Raw genomic sequence first — 17,807 nt, 5'->3', positions numbered from 1 at the left:
TGACTGTTGAGGGTCACTGTAAGAAGAGGAGATTTGGAAGTGAAGGAGAAGAGGGCATTGTGAAAAGAGATTAGGATCTCTTGAGTTGCAGAGAGCCATGGTGGATACTTGAAAATATTTACCATGACCTAGGCCTACTCTGAAATCCCTTGTGAGGATCACACATGGTAAGGCTCATAGCAAGAAAGTTACTTGAATCACAATAAAATGCTGGTATAAAGCTCTTTGTCTTTGTAGTATGTCTTTTTTCTCCAACTGCTGTACTAGAAGAATAGACTTGTCAAGGCTTCAGTGTTCAGCTCTTTCCTTTCCTTGGCTTTTGGAGTGGACAAGACTTAAGCAATGGTTTTCTTTGATTTTAAGTAAACCAAACCCATAATACACCAGTAAACTATGTTGAAGGACAAGGGTCAATAGATGTTATTGCAGTATTTTTCCGATTAGAGAAGATATATATATTTTCCATATAGAAAAGTTCTCCTTTTCAGTTAGTGGTTTTGAACTTAATTTACTGCCACAAATCCACAATATCAATTGAGTGCAGAGGAGAAACAGAGCACACTTGATTGTGGCTGAGAAAATGACAATCAAACAACCCATTTTTGGTTTTTAGTGTTGGAGAAGGAAGGGAAGGGGACGAAGCTCTTTGCAGTGTAGTGTAGACCGGGTTAATTAAGCTTCCTCCACAGCCCAGAGTCCAGCAGTGAATGGAGCTCTTTAATTTCCTAACAAGAGCAAATTTTAGTGGCTGCTTTTGAAGATATGGATGTACAGCAGAGAGCTTGAAAAAGAATTTCATCAGCTACAAGCTGACTAGAACACCAAGATTAGATTTATAAAACACCAGCCAGAGAGCTTTAACAAAAAAAAATTGACACCGCAACAGTGAATTCAAATCCTTCGATCATATTGATTAGGGTTGTCCTGAACAGCTGCTGTCCATTCACAATATCAGCAAGCGAGTTCTGTTGTATTAGAGCTAATGGAACCGTAGGACTCTTAAAGTCAAGTATGAAGGAGAACATTTTATCTGTTGGATATGAAGTGGTCAATTGGAAGAGATATTACATAAGCTGGGAAAAGCTATTGGAAATAAAATCATTCATACATCTAACCAACACTTGGGATACCCACAACACTGATTTTTCGGAAGAAGAGGAGAAGGAGCGAGGCTGTGGAGAAATGGAAGAGGCTCTACAGAGCTTGACTCATCATCATCTCTTTGGGTTTTCAATTGTCTGAGACGGTGCCATAGACAAGATGCATATGAACAACATTGAGCGATGGAGCGATGGAGAGGTTCTGCAACTTTTAGGGCTTTTCGTTCAAATGAAATGGGGATGAGTGAAACGGAGATGGGTTTAGTTTGGGTGAAAATGGTTCGATTAGAAGTGGGTTTGGTTTGAGTGAAATTTGGTTCGGTTAGTAGGTTTGGTTTAGGGGTTTAAACCGCTTCAAATAGGGTCTCATCAGATTTTCAAAAAAAATTTGAATTAATACAATACAGGCCGTTGGATGCTCATAAAGAACAGGTGGCGCACTGAGAAGTGGTGGAAGTAGGATGAAAGTACAGCCCATGGAAGTAGAGGATGTGGATCCGTTTGACCAATAGAATTTAGGGAAGGGGTTTGCTAGACTCATTTGCTGTTGCTATTAAGCTAGCTTATTCTAAAAAAAGGAAAATGTAAAATGATTCACAAAAACAAATGAAAATTACAAACAATAATCACACAATTACATATAAAGATTTATGTGATTCGATAAAGTTGCCTACATTCACAATGAGATGAGATCTGCTTTATTATCACTGGAGAATAGGGTTATAGTCGTTCGTTCTCACAAAAAATTAAGGTATTGATATTGGTCTCTATTGCGAGATCGATTCGGATCAATCAATTTTACCCCTATTTTTCATTAAAAATCACATATTTGACATTTTTTTACCCTTGATCTGATACCAATACCTACTAATCTAGGATAGGCCAGGTATCAATATCGACCTCGACCAATACCGATACGTCTGGATGATCTGATATTGATACCTCAATCCATGGTCCTCACACCTCTCTCAGATTGGTTATAGGAAAGAACCCTTGCTACAAATTTATAGTAAAACCCTATACAGAAAATTTACTGAAATATCCATAAAGCCCTAAAGAAAAATTCTAAAGGGCTACCACCCCGAAACCTCGCATGGACCAACCAGCTCATCGAGGCCCGTCAATAACGAAAAATAACACGTAAGTTGGGCTGATTAATTCGGGCCTCGAGGCGGTAGGCCCTTCAGGCCCTTAGCCTCTTTACGACCCTTCAGAATCAGCCAACTTCTGCAAGCAACGCAATACAAGACATCAACTGGTCGGGCTCGATCGGGCCTAGCCGGGCCTCACCATTTTTTTTTCTTTACACTATGACCGCCCGAATATGTAATCGGGCTTGCATATGGCAAGCATGGTATGGTTTATAAATGGTTGGTCGGCTTCAATCAGGCTTCCAATAATTGGTCTAACTAGGCTAATGACACATTTATTTGTAAATGGGCTGTAAACATGTCGGGCAAAGTAAACAAGCTCTAAACAAAGTTATCAGCTGGCTCTAAACGTGTTTTAAACATGTCGGGGGCTAGTAATCAGTCAATCCTGGTTGGGTGCCCGTCAGGTGGCACCCTTGCACTGGGAACTACCGAATATTAGTCAAGCTGGGCTTGAGCCCGACACGTTTAATAAACGGGCCGGATCGGTTTTGGGTTTTTGCAGTCGGGCCTGCAGGTGAGGGCCTGGAATTGACACCCCTACCCTCAACACTTAGATTAGTGTATGTTGATTTGGTCATGTACATTAACTTGGGCTTCAACTATTAAGCTGCAAAAATGGTGAATATTTCTTTACCAAATTTTTTTAAAAAAAAGGGTGAATATTTAGGGCAGAAGTTTCATTATGTAAACGGGGCCATGAAGGAACCGTACATAAATTCACCCAACTTTAACATGGTAAAGAGTAGAAATAAAGGAACAAAAAAGTATCAGAATTAAACTACTAGCGTAAAACCAAAGCCATAAATTAACTTAACCATCAGATCCAAGTTCACAGCTTGTATTCCTCTCATCACAGACCCAAACTCATTGGGGTATGAAACTGAAAACATGTTAAGATCAGTGACTGATCAGTGAGATAGATGGAGGCCGGCTGGTGAGAAGCTTCTAGAATTCTTTTGCTTGTTGATGGAAGTGTTTCCCAATACCTTCATACTTGTCAACGTCTATCATACTTTCATACTTTTGCTTGTTTGGTTGTGGGCTTAGTGATAGGGCCCTGATGGATCCAATTTAGGCAGCAAACTTGGGTCTGAAGTAGATGGGCTACCTTCTGTTGACAATATGACTTTGAACCTTAGCTTCCCGGCCCACCATGTCAAAAAGATGATGCATGATAGTTTCCTATGCATGCATCACATATATAAAATTTAAGGGTGTCAATCGGTACGGTTTTGGTTAGGTACAGAAGACAAAAGGTAGATCTCAAAATCATACCGTATCGAGAATATTTTTGTATTTTTCATACTAATATTGTACCGATTCAGTACAATTTCAATACAATTTCTATTCGATATAAATACGGTTTCTTATTCGATATAGATACGGTTTTTGTGCTTCAGGAGGCTGATATGGGAATGAGACTGTAATACTCCACAACTCTATCTCAAAGGTTAGGGAAGATTGAAGAGGGATTGAGAGTCGACTGGATGAGAGAGAAGAAAAGCGTCGCACAACCAAGTATGAAGGAGCTTTCGAATTTCTTCTTCTTTATATAAATTAGGACCAAGTTTTCCTCCACCCATAGAGGATGGTTCATCTACCATCCTAGGGTTCACAAACCCCTCCTCGGATTTTAGTATGTTCCAAAATACCCTCCCACTACCTTATCCCGCCCTCTCCCACCCCGCGGTGAATGGGATCCCATTCATCGTGGGTGGAGGGAAACTAAAAAAAGGTGTACCCAGTGCACAAGGTTTGCCATTGCAGGGTTTGGGGAAGGTCGTAATGTATGCAGCCTTACCCTACTTTTGCAGAAAGACTGTTTCTAAACTCGGACCCGTGACCACTTGGTCACAATGGAACAACCTTTACCGTTGCACCAAGGCCCATGCTCGGGTAGAGGGAAACTCAGTCCTCGAAATAATGATAATAGGATTAGAATGATTACTTGGTTAGGTGTTACCTTCTTAGGGACTTGACGTTTTGTCTTTTGCTTTTACGGAACATACATGCGTAGTCTGTATTCTCGGTTCAGTTAAAAAACAACAATTCCATACGGTTCAGTACATACCCAACGGTTATGCATTAGAAACTAATACCATACCGAACCGAGAAAATGCTTTTTTTGAATATCGAAATCATACTAGTTCCCCTTTGGTTCAATTCGTCAATACGGTTTTATATGGTCGATTTCAGTATCGGTATTCGATTTCAATTCCAAATTGATACCCTTAATATATCATCTAGTAGGTAAGTTGCAGGGATGATGGATGGGTACACCATGCCTTTTAAGTCAATACCTCAAAGTACAGTCAGATTATGATCATAATAAGCCTCTCTGACCCTTCCATTCTCTAGATAGCAACAGTTTTAGTGGCTAATTAAAGGTCTTTATAGTGATTCTGAAAGAAGAGGGAGTTAGGGAAATTATGGAAACTACTTAATTTGAATATATAAATGGACAGGAGTAACAGATAAAGAGGGTAGGATTAGTTGTTGAAAGATGTTATAAATGAGCTGTTACCAACACCCCCTCTAGTCTTAGCTTTCACACAATATACCCTTCTTCATCAAATCCTAACCCATGAAAAGTATTTCTCAACTACAAAAAACCAAAAAAAAAAAAATCGAATGTCTTGTAGGTTGTCCATTACCAACCAGTTTCCCTTTCATATCTTTTGCTGGTATATATATATGGTCGGCTACTAACTAGTCTATCTACAAGGCTTCAACCAAAATACATCTCATGATAATGATGAAATTAATGGTTGCATGGCTCTTCTTATACATCTCTAAGTAGAAATTCTACATTTATTAGGTTCAATTAATAAACTATGTTTTCTTATGTGTATTTGTGTTTTCTATGAAGGTATACATGCATGCGTGTTGTCATATTGATATATAATGTTTTTGTTAGTGTAATTAAAGTAGTGCCCAATATGCATAAAATGTTACTATGGTTGTGATAATACAAAATGATGACAAGAAGGAAATCCGAAAGGAACTTGTTAGATACTTGATCGATACGTCAAAAGCTTCAAAACTGTTGAAATGCGTTACATCAAGCCCTTTAACCTATGACATATTAAGTTGGTTTAATTTACTGCTTATACACTAGATCGATCCCCATTAGGCACATAATATAGAGTGCAAGGAATGTTCACATAAGTGAGCGTACGTGAACTCACAATCGTTCAGATGGAATCTATTCTGTGGGAATGTTCCATCTAAACGGCTGTGAGTTGTTCACGTACGTGAACATTCACCCCCCTTCATAACATAACTCGAGTTTTTTGTACAATTGCTAGGGAATTGAAAGGTTTGAATTTTACTAAGATAGTTCTAAGGAAGAAGTTTCTCTATGCTACAAGTGTGAGGGAATATCCCATGCCACACCAATAGTGGTTTAAGGAACGACATCAACCACATCGAGCCCACATGATCAAGAGAGGAGAATGTGAAGGTGAATATGTATGTCACACCAATGACAGTGTGAAGAACGATATCATCGACATGAGCGTATATGATCAAAGTAAGAGAGAGAAAACAATAAAAGAACCCCATGTGAGAGGGAAATAGTGTCTGGCATTATGGGAAACTTTATCCTAATTAAAATACTCATATTAGTGGACGTAGAATACATTAGCTACGTGGGAAACTTTTTCTCTAGTATCCAATACTCATTAGCTTTTGAGGTTTTAGAAATCTTAATTTTAAATGAGACAATCGATTTTGATATTCTGAAATAGTAATAGAATATCATACATGATAGTTATATAAATATATAAAAATAGGAATATGAATTTAAAATTTTATATAAGATAATTCTAAATTTTATATACAGGGTAGAATATGATATCTGAGATAGATTCATCAACTTTAGTAGATTTTGGGACCATGGGCTATTTGATTGTCCTAAACATGGATGAATACCATTTCTTTGGATTTTCTTATTCCAAGTTATATAGTATAGATTTGTAATCTCAATGAAGTTGTCTCTTTAGGTCTAATAATTATTGTAGTTTGGGACTTAAATGTTTGTCTGTGGATGTAGGAGGAAGCAAGCCATGTTTGGTTATTATTATTATTTTTTGGGCTAACGAGAAAACCCTTGAATCTACCTGGATTTATAGTTCAGGCCCAAGGGAAAACCCCGATTACACAAATCCTTCGCCACCCTAAGGGTGTCAATGTGGAACCAGAACCAAAAATAAAATCCGGATCCGGATTGAATAACCTGAACCGATCTGGATCAACCAAATATAATTTTGTTAAGCCTTAGATCTGAAATATATGTTTATTATTCGGTTTGGTTTGGTTTGGTTCGGTTCCGAATCTAACCATTAAACCGACGAATCTAACCGAATCTGAACCGAATTACCTACCTCGTTAAAATCCTAATAGTTTTATCTTTTAGTTTTTAACTATCTTAAGGCTTAAGCATTAAATTAACCCTACAAATATGATTCTACGAACTTCAAGTCTACTACTATAAAATTACAGTTTTAGTTTCAATGGAAACCGAGAGTTGCAAATGAGTTGGCTGATGATTTGACAAAACAAGGGTTGTTCAACAAAAAATGTGCTTTGGAGATGATATTCCATCATGAATATTCATTTCTCCACTAACGTGTAGGGTGGTCTCTAGTTTACTGGAGCCATAGAAACTATTGTGCATTAGATTATCCAATTCTAGAATCGTTCTCAAACTTGGTCCGGATTGGGATCCCACTGCTACTACTTGGAACTGAACTAAAACCAGATTGAATACCCAGTTCTGGATCGATTTACACCTTTACCCCACCCCGTGTAATGCATCATTCGTGGGAACTCAAACCTGGGACCGCGTAACCGAAGCATGTCATCCTAAACCAGCCGAGCAAACCCATGGGGGGTCAAAAAATGGTGATTTTCATAGAGAAGTTGTTTGGTTCGTTTTCTTGAAAAGGAAAGATTTCAAAAAAAAAATTTGAATTAAAAATAAAATAGAAGAACATGAAGAATTAAATTATTAGAGACTCCGAATGAATGGCTCCTCTTTATGCTATTCTAGGTACATGTAATAATTAAGCATTCCACATATAGTCCGAGATATAGAATAAGGGGGGGTCTAATTAATGAATTGAAATTTGAAGATGAGAAGAAGAGATTAATGGTTTACCTTAAAGGTATTATATTTAAAAGAAGAAATTCGAACTCTACTTTATGTAATATGCAAGAAAACAAGCCAGGCGGCGATGATCAAATTCCTACTTCTTTGTACAACAAATCTTGTTACTGAAGGATCTCTCACTCACCTAACTAACAAAAACGACATTGTAGCGAAAACCCTATCCCTTTATAAGCTTGCGCTGGCCAGTCATTCATTCGTGACTACACCAAAAGAAGAGAGACAGAGAGAGAGACAGAGAGAGATACAGGAAAGCAAAGAAGAGATATATCAGAGAAGAGAAAGAGAGTAAAAGTAGTAGAGAGATGGAAGCATGGGTTCGTGTCTTGCTGTTGGTGGCTTTCTTGTTTCCTGCTGCCATTGTTGAGGGTAGGGTTCGGCATTACAAGTTCAATGTAAGTATGAAAGAAGCAGGGGAATGTCTTCACTTCTGCACAATATCACAGCATATATATGTTTGTTCTAACTTGTAGCTTATTAGAATTGATGAGATGAAGAAGATAGTGAATGCATGGGAACATTAATATTGTGTAATAGTGTAGTTGCGACCATGCCTAGATACATAACCACCTTAAGGTACTTGGAATTTCCGCCTTTATATGGAGACAAGGTGGTCATTTTCAGACGCCACAAGGCGGTTATGTGTCACCATGCCTAGCGCATGACTAGGTAGCGTTCTTTCTCCCTAAAAACACTTAAACCTGTTATTGGATAGATACAAAATTCTCCATAGTGGTAATTCAAGTGCATGACCCAACATGTTATAATAGAGTAGTAAGAGAGTGCTTCCTGTCTGGAAGCGTAGCCTATGTCGATAGGAAACATCCATGTCCATGAGGACTATCCCAGGGAGAAATCATTTGATGGGGAGCAGAGTGGTAATTTCCTGAGAAAGGAAGAGAAATATACACACAGGGAAGCGCTAGTATAGGCTACGTTCTTGGACAAAAAACATTTTTCTATAAAAACTATAGGAGAGGGTTTTCCTCCAACACCAGGAGTATGGGAAGCGATTCTTTTTTCGTTTTTTGGTAGAAAATATGGGAAGTGATTCACACACCAACAACTTATTTTTCTCATCTTACATTATTTCTTAGAACTACTACTCAAGCTTTTTGGACATAGTGTCTATGCTAAAAAATTTATTCGCATATTATTTGTGTAGAAATTTTTAGCATAAATTATTGACACGGCCCTACATGGTGCATGATCATGCACAAACCATTGAATGGGGACAAACCAAGCCCCTCCCCCCCCCCCCCCCCCCGGCGAATACCAAAACCAACCCAATCTTATAAATCATTGATGGGGAGGAATCTCCCTTGCATGAATCCCTTTTTCTAAATTATTTATATATATTTGATCGTGATGAGAATTTTCATTAATTTGACAACGATTTGCCTTTAAAACTTGTATATATATCTTAATACAGGGAAAAAGAGACTCATGTTGTCTGTACGTCTATGGTATATCATCTCAGAGGTTTTTTATTTATTTTATGAAAAAATGTTGGGCACACTGCTGGTGTATCATAAGTTAGAATCCATTGCGTTTCTCTCTCTGTTCCCCCTTTGAAATGATTCTCCTACCCTTTTCTATAATGCCCCTTCACATACTCCTATTGATGTCATCCGTTAGCTTAATACATACAAACGGTGTACCTATCCCTTGTTTTATCTCTTCTCCTTAGTATTGTGGTTCTTCTACCAATAATCCCGTTTCATGCTTTACCATTGGTGTGACGTGAGAGATTCCTCCTACATCAGTAGTGTGGGAAACTCTCCCCCTACACTTAAGTGCATATTTTCTATTACTTGTGATTGAAGCTATCATGAAGCTTAGTTTGTCTTTTCATCATTAATGATCAAGATGGTAGGTTCAAAATTTATATATAGGAAAATGCATATGAAAGTACAGGATATGTGATGTATAAGGACAAAAACAAAAAAAACAAGAAGGCTTGCCTGCTTGGTTGGGGGCACCCAACAGCCACTAACAACTTGGTTGGTAGTTAAAAAATAAAAGGGAAGCAGTTTTCTGTACGGGAGTGTGACCTACACCTGCACTTCTATGTGTCTATCTCTCTCCTCCTTAAAACAAGGGGGCAGAGGTGTCTTTTCACATGGGGGTGAAGAGAGATAGACTCATGGGAGTACTAGCGTAGGCCACACTCTCGGACAAAGAACTTTTTCCCAAAACAAAAATAAGGGGAAGAGAACGCCGCCTACCCGGTCGCGTAGTAACCCCGTGTTAGACATAGGAGTGTGTGAAATGACTATCGTACTCTTGTTCATTTCCATTTTTACAAAGGATGTGATCGTCATTATGCGCACCCATGTCTGGACGCAGGGACGACGAGTTCTTTCTCCCAAAAAATAAATACATAAATAAATTATAAAAAGGACAAAAACAAATAACAAGAAAATTAATGGCGTGCGAAAAATGCTTAGGCTGTGGATTTTGGCTATTTTACGCAGGTGGTGATGAAGAACACTACTAGGCTTTGTTCAACAAAGCCTATTGTTACCGTTAACGGGCGTTTCCCAGGGCCAAACCTGTACGCGAGGGAAGACGATAACGTGCTCATCAAGGTCGTCAACCACGTCAAGTACAACATTACAATTCACTGGTGAGAAAACCTATGAAATGACCATTTTGCCCCAAATCATTCTATTAAAATCCTATGCTATCATTTTTATATTACCGTAATTAAATAATTGCCTTTAATTTTGGCAGGCATGGGGTCCGACAGCTTCGGACGGGTTGGGCCGATGGACCGGCATACATCACACAGTGCCCTATCCAGCCGGGGCAAAGTTATACCTACAACTTCACCATCACAGGCCAAAGAGGCACACTTCTGTGGCATGCACACATCCTTTGGCTAAGGGCAACGGTCCACGGCGGCCTGGTCATCTTGCCGAAGCGAGGTGTTCCTTACCCATACCCTAAACCCGATAAGGAAATGGTTGTCATACTAGGTGAGCTCTCAACTTCTTTCATTTCTTCTCTATGACATATTTGCATGTAACCGGGTTCCTTGGTTGTTTCCTCATACCTGTTGGTTTGATTTACCAAAGCATTAGAGGATTGAAAACCGGTTTTATCAAATTATGTAACCGGATCTGGGTCCGGTTCAGTCTAGTCCATCTGGTTGTGTTAATTTCTCTGAAGTTTCTAAAGTAATTTGCGATATGTGAACCATTTAGAGTATAGACTGCATGGAAAGGAAGTAAATTAGACAATTCTGATTTAATTTGATTTGATTCTTGTAATTTTAGGTGAATGGTGGAAATCAGACACCGAAGCAGTGATCAATCAGGCCATGCAGGCCGGTATGGCACCGAATGTCTCAGATGCACACACAATCAATGGCCACCCAGGGCCACTATCTCCTTGCTCTTCACAAGGTATTTATTATACATTATTATTAGGGAAAAGGGTTTCCTGAAAGGCAGTGTGGCCCTTGTGCCAGTGTGGGGCCAATGCAAACATTTGCAAAAGCATCAATAGATGTGGAATTTCCATCTTTCATGAGGAGTGGGATGGTTATTTTACATTCCTTTGTGTCTAGGCGTAAGAGATTCAGATCCTCTCCAGTGAGCTAGCGCATCCAATGTGCATCAATGACTTGATGTTATCCTTGGGGTGCATGCCACCCGCCCAACCATCTGATGCACACAGAAAGCACTAGGACACTAGAGAGGATCCAAATCCAGGCATAAGGGCCACATTGCCTCTCAAGGTTCTTCTTCTTCTTCTTATTATTATTAAGCCAAATGTTCTCTATGCCCCAGGGGCGCAAGCTATGCTCAGACACAAAGGGGTGAGTGAAATGACCATCATGCCCCCCCTAATGGTAGAAATATCCACCACATATGTCTATGCCCCCCTGCCTCCACTGCGACACAGAGAACATCAGCCCTTATTATTCTGTGCCGCAAGCAGAGAACATTTAGCCTATTAGTAATAACTGCACACACATATCCCTCCCTAACCTTTTCAAGTTCTGTTTTGGGCACTAAATTCTTGATTTTGAATATATCATGAGCGGGGGCAGGAGGAGGATCGTTGAAGCTACAAGTAGAGAGTGGGAAGAAATACATGCTACGCATCATCAACGCTGCACTCAACGAAGAGCTCTTCTTCAAAGTCGCCGGCCATAATCTCACGGTGGTCGAAGTCGATGCTACCTACACCAAACCCTTCACCATAGACACTCTACTCATTACCCCTGGCCAGACCACAAATGTTCTTCTAACCGCCGATCGTCGAGCCGGCAAGTATCTTATCACCGCCTCTCCTTTCATGGACTCACCAATCGCCGTCGACAACATGACCGCAACCGCCACCGTGCACTATTCCGGCACTCTATCTTCTTCCAAAACCACCCTTACCAACCCTCCCCCACAGAATGCAACCTCAGTTGCCAATAACTTCATTAACTCTCTTCGTAGCTTAAACTCCAAAAAATACCCAGCAAAGGTACCATTAAAGGTGGATCATAAACTTCTCTTCACTGTTGGTTTGGGTGTTAACCCATGTCCCTCTTGTGTTAATGGAAGCAGAGTAGTAGCAGCCATTAACAATGTCAGCTTTGTTATGCCAACATTTGCTCTGCTTCAAGCACATTACTTCAATAAAAGTGGAGTCTTCACTACTGATTTCCCTGGAAACCCACCTATCACTTTTAATTACTCAGGTAATCCACCAGGTACTGCACCTGCAAACATGGCAACCATGAATGGTACAAGACTTTATAGATTGCCTTACAATGCAACTGTTCAGCTTGTACTACAAGATACAGGGATTATAGCACCAGAGAATCATCCTATTCATCTTCATGGCTTCAATTTCTTCCAAATTGGAAGAGGACTTGGGAATTTCAATCCCAAAAATGATTCTAAAAAATTTAATCTCGTTGATCCTGTTGAGAGAAATACAATTGGAGTACCATCAGGTGGTTGGACTGCTATCAGATTCATAGCTGATAATCCAGGTAAAAAAAAAACTCAGATTTCTCATCTGTGATATAAAAATTTTCATTAAAGAGTAATAACATTGATGGCATTCATTCTTATACTGTATTTGCAGGTGTTTGGTTCTTGCATTGTCATCTAGAAGTGCACACTACATGGGGACTTAAAATGGCATTTGTTGTCGCCAATGGTAAAGGTCCGAACGAATCGCTTATACCACCTCCAAGTGATCTTCCAACTTGTTAAAGCTGAGCCGAAGGCTGTCCATGTTCACTTAATTTTGAGCTCATGATTCTTACTTGGAATGAAGAACAAACAACAATGATCTGGAAATAGAAAAAGGCAAGAAAATTTAATAAATAGGTGAGGGTTTTGGGTTTGTTTTTGGAGATAACAAGGGAAGGTGATGAAGCAGAGTTCAATAAAAACAGAGCAACACTTTTTTTTTTCCATAAATTTCAAATTTTTTTTTTTTTTTCACCATTGTATATTTGGATGTCTTTGTGTAAGCACACCTACTATTAAAGTTCCAAAGGATCTTTAGAACTACTTAAAATGTTTGATATTGAGCCTTAGCGTATGAATTGAAAAGTTGGTCCTGACTTTGAAAGTAAAGAGGAGGGGGGGACCCTGATCTTCTACGGCGCGCTGCCTGTAATGGCGAGAGTGGCGCACAAATGAGGCAATGTGCAATGACCACCTTACCCCCGCTTGGGCAGGGGTAAGGCGGACATTGCACATCACCTTATCAGTGCGCCGCTCTTGCCGCCACGGGCAAGCGCGCCGTAGAAGATCTTGATTGGGGGGGGGGTTGTGTTCTATAAAGTTTCATCACCGATTTACTGAGTTAATGTTAGGTACTTGATCGATACACTAAAAGCTTTAGAACTAATAGAACGCATTAAGTCAAACCCTTTAACCTATCCAATAATAGGCTGGCCCAATCTAGCACCCATACACTAGATCGAACCCCATTATACAATAACAAAATTTCCATTGAAATGGCTTCGCTTTCATCTTGGGGTTCAGTTGTATAGATATTCGATCACCAAAACCACTTTGTACCTAATCTTTCTAGATTACTCGAGATTGCAGATGTGTCAATTAGATATCAGTGTAACTTAACTCCGGCTACCTTGCTCAAAACCTGGCTTCATCCAGTGGAATTAGGTTAGGAAATTGTCTATTGTTCCATGAACGTTGTCAAAGATCATGGTTCTTCTTCTCCAATTTGAAGTCTAAAGCTGATCACGCCATTGCTGCGAAGAATTCGTTGATGATGGGGATTTCAAATCAAAATTTGGCCGTTGGAAACACCTCCAAGCCCAACACGTTTAATAATCGGATGGTCTTGGTGTAAGGTCTTAGCCCGTCAGGCGTCTGATTGGACCGACCAATTCAAACCCGACTTAGCCCAACCCATTATATATTGCTTGAAATTTCCATTTTACCCTTAGATACAATTTCTTTTTTGATTAAGTTGATTGGATGAGTAGTTGAGGGCAGAACTAGAAAGATGTTTTGGATAAGAATTTAGGCATTTAGTATTCTGCTTTATAGCTTGCATATTTTTCAGAAATTGAAAATGCTTAAGCAGTTCCTCAAAAAGCCTTTTTTTGTTTTTTTTTTCGGTTGCTCGTATATCAGGATTCAATTTCATTTCCCTTCTATTGGGGTCTGGAAGCAATACTTTCAAGAGCTTAGAAGTAGTTTCTGTAATGCCACCTGAGGCAAGTAGAAGTAATTCTAAAATGTTACTTTAGATGTAACTTATGCTAATTGTAAGGCTTCATTTTGGGATCCTACCTAGGGATGTAAACAGATCGGATTTGGCTCGGATAATGCTATATCCGCATCTGCATCCAATTAGCTTTCGGAAGGATTCGGATAGTGCTAAACGGATACGGATCGGATATTTTATCCGTTTACATGCAAATATAGCTTTTCAGATAGCTATAGCCTACCTGTATTCATATCTGTTTAGCTTTCGGATAGATTTGGATAGTGCTAAACGGACACGGACTTGGATACGGAAACGGATTTCAACTATTCATTTACATCCCTAATCCTACCTCATTTATTTTTCTTCCATTAATCATCCCCTCTTTATAATCTATTTCTTTCTACAATTGAATCAGGAAACTGGAGATAAAGTAAGTGTTTGCATGTTACTAAAGTGGGAGTTGTTTAGTAAACATGCAAATACAGCATAAGTCATGGAAGCAAGTGCCCACAGATTCTATACTTGGTGTAGAGATAATGAAATGATAGTGTTTTTTATGGTGTACAAACTTTTTACAAAATTGTAGTTTCTCAAAACTTCTGAATCAGTAGTTAAATATGAATTATTGGATGATTATTGTCATTGTTCTGTTACATAAAATGTGCTGTCTATGGTGTGAACACACTTGAACACATATATTACAATCTTTCTGTGAGATGTTACAATTCTTTTATCTCCATATATTTGCAAGGAAAATTATACAGATGGGTTAGGTGTCAAGGAAAGCCAAACGCAGAACTGTATAGACACATCATCCATACTCTGAGACCTGTACAATTGGGTTATTTATTCATTCACTGTAACTGTAAGACTGGGAAAGTTTGTAGTGTTGGACAAGAAACAAGATTAGTTGTTGTTGGAGTGTGGGGCATCAGCTGTCTTATCTTCTCATCCAATGTTGCTAGAGGCATTTTTTCACTATCTAGAGAACAAACCAAACATGAAATAATAAACAGAGAAACTGAACAAGAATAGAAATTGAGGCAAATTCCTTGAACCCCCCCCCCCCCCCCCAAAACCCCAAAAAAAATGAGGCAAATTTTGTTTGTCAGGTTATTTATGTGGGAGCCATAAATGTGTTAATCATATTTTCTATGATGTTCATGACTGGTTCAGAATATTACAACGAATTTCCATCTTTGGGCCGTTGGAGAGCAATGGAACCGAGAAAGTATAAAGTATATAGAAAAGACGGTTCTTTCTTCTGTGATGAACTATTGGCACTGATCCTAAATTTTCTCTGTGGAACGAGGAGAAAAAGGTAGAGGGGGGGGGGGGGAGGGGGTTCGCGCCTATATGGAAATTTGAGTAGGATCGGAAGTGGTGGCTGCTACAAGAATGGAATGTTCCAAACAAAGCATTTTCTTTTGAAAAAATTTGAACTAATTGTGCCATAGTAGAGCGCTTCTGTTCAATTGCTACATAGACACAATACAATGTCTCACTCTCAGAACTACCCCTTGAGTTCATTTACTCAGTTTTTAGTTGCCTCCCCTCCAATGGATTCAATTCGAAAGAAATTTTCTATTTTTTATTCGATTTTTTAACCTATTTTACTCTAAATAAAATAGAATTATAAATAGATTTTGATTGGTTATAAAGTCCAATCACAAACCTATTTTGAATCATGTAAAATGATTCTTCTTACATAAATATCAGTCTATCCCCCTTCAATAACAGACGATAACCAGCCAAATATAGCCGAAAGATCCATATAGCTAAGGGGTTAGGGGTAACTTATGTCCTATACGAGTCTTATACTGCAGTTGAAATTAGAGAATTTTAGAGATGAAGGTGATCTTCAATTCACTTCTAACCTATGATGTGAGAGACCATAGATCTCAATTGTTGATAATGTGCAGTTGTATCAGGGTTGATATATATTTTGGAGCTAATTTTAGTGGTAAATGGTAAATAGTAAATTTGTCACCCAAGGTTAGCTTGACTCTTTTTTACTTTTTGGGTTATCTTATTGAAAAAAAGCACAATTTCATCCTTATGTGGTATTTATTAGATAATGTACCATAGTAAATGTGGATTAAGAAATTGGGTTTGTAATCATACTAGAGCTTCTTTATCTAATTGACCACTCAAATTGGTATGGCCCTTGAGATTATGAGTGTTTTATAATCCTACTAATTGATAATTACAATCTTCAATAAAAGTTTACATAGAAAGGTAGAAATTATAATTGACTAATAAATAATAAGTGTGTTATTATGTATATGAATTAGCAAATTTGAATATACAATGTAAAGGCCTATGTGTTTGTGAGTCCCATGGGGATACATGGTTTTTTTTACTTATAGCCTAATCACATTTGTTATAATGGTATCTAATGTAATTATTTTAAATATTTTTTGTATAGAATAAACGGTAAACAATTATTCAAAATCTTTACAAGAACAATTTACATCATACTTTACGTCTTGGAAACAAAAATTAGAAAAGTTTTCAATATGAAAAATGTTACACCAAAACAAAAGAAGCTCTACATGAAAACAACGCCTAGTAATTCCAATTAACAAGCTAAGTATTCCTAGATATAATTTTTTAAGGCTATGTTGGGATACCAAGAAAAGACAAAATATAATAGGACTACAATCATAATAATGCATAGATTGATTTATGTGTTTATCTCTCTCTTCAAATTATTTTTTGTTTCTTGGTATCCAAACATAGTCTTAAAAGGATATTTTTACTTCAAAGTTTAAACATAAAATTTTGTTGATTGCTTATGCTGGCTTCTCAGTTAACTCAATGATCAAAAGAAATTAATAGATTTATAGAGTTATATTATACTTGGGAAATGGGGTTTCTAGATCTCCATTGTAGATTCATCCTCGATAATTCACAGTAGAGCCAAACAAACTCCATTGAAGATTCATCCTTGACTTGTCAACCTGGACTACACCATATTTCATTGCTCATTGTTAGTATTAGAGAAAAAGAACATTGTCTAGAAAAACCCCCCTTGTTGATGCTCTTGCACGTCCCCTCATTGACTCTCATGCTGGTCCTCTCTCTCTCTCTCTCCCTCCTTCCCCCCCCCCCCAATCATTCAAAATTATCTTTACAAGTGCACCAGTTCCACCATCTTTCTTTCCACAATGGAAAGGGCTAATCACTACTCACAAACATACCCAATCACTAAACTCTCTAAAGTCAACTCATTCTTCCAATTAAGAGTTACCTACCTCTCTACTATTCATTTTGTGGTAAGTAACATTCAATCTCAATCTACATACCTCTCCTCTTCAAATTTTGTGGTTAATTAGCCACAAGCTTAAGCTACCATGCAGAGACAATAAAAACATTAGGCCTACTACGAATAATATGTGGGTAACATGGAGGCTATTGAGAGTGTGTACAGAGGCATCAATATAGATAAGATATATTTTTTTAATTTTAAGGAAGACTAGATGGTAATTTTACATGCTCTTGTTTTTAGGCACAGAGACCACGCGATCAAGTAACATTCTTTTTTTTCACGTTATATATATGAGAAAAGATTGTTTGAGCTACCAAAGTAAAGTATATTAGCTTAGTATCATCAAAGTCGAGCAGTTGTGGTGTGTATTGTGTATATCCGCCATTCCATGATCCCAAAAGTCGATTAAC

The 17,807-nt window shown here is 38.3% G+C and overlaps 1 protein-coding gene across 3 annotated transcripts; it reads left to right on the top strand.

Annotated features, from left to right (window-relative positions):
* The first annotated feature begins 7,637 nt into the window (after window positions 1-7,637).
* Window positions 7,638-12,967, top strand: LOC122652492 (laccase-4-like). Of its 3 annotated transcripts, none has more exons than XM_043846248.1 (7): window positions 7,638-7,656; window positions 7,724-7,819; window positions 9,902-10,053; window positions 10,161-10,405; window positions 10,706-10,834; window positions 11,485-12,423; window positions 12,519-12,967. In XM_043846248.1, exons 2-7 carry the CDS (start codon window positions 7,730-7,732, stop codon window positions 12,647-12,649), a joined length of 1,686 nt encoding a protein of 561 aa, XP_043702183.1. In that variant the 5' UTR covers window positions 7,638-7,656; window positions 7,724-7,729; the 3' UTR covers window positions 12,650-12,967. The 3 variants fall into 3 exon arrangements, with proteins under 3 accessions (XP_043702183.1, XP_043702182.1, XP_043702181.1); XM_043846247.1 differs by having other exon boundaries at window positions 7,650-7,668; window positions 11,488-12,423; XM_043846246.1 differs by having other exon boundaries at window positions 7,650-7,668.
* Window positions 12,968-17,807: the final 4,840 nt, after the last annotated feature.

This window comes from Telopea speciosissima, chromosome 2, assembly GCF_018873765.1.
Source record: "Telopea speciosissima isolate NSW1024214 ecotype Mountain lineage chromosome 2, Tspe_v1, whole genome shotgun sequence".
NCBI lineage: Eukaryota > Viridiplantae > Streptophyta > Magnoliopsida > Proteales > Proteaceae > Telopea > Telopea speciosissima.
This window is presented reverse-complemented; position numbering and strand designations above follow the sequence as displayed.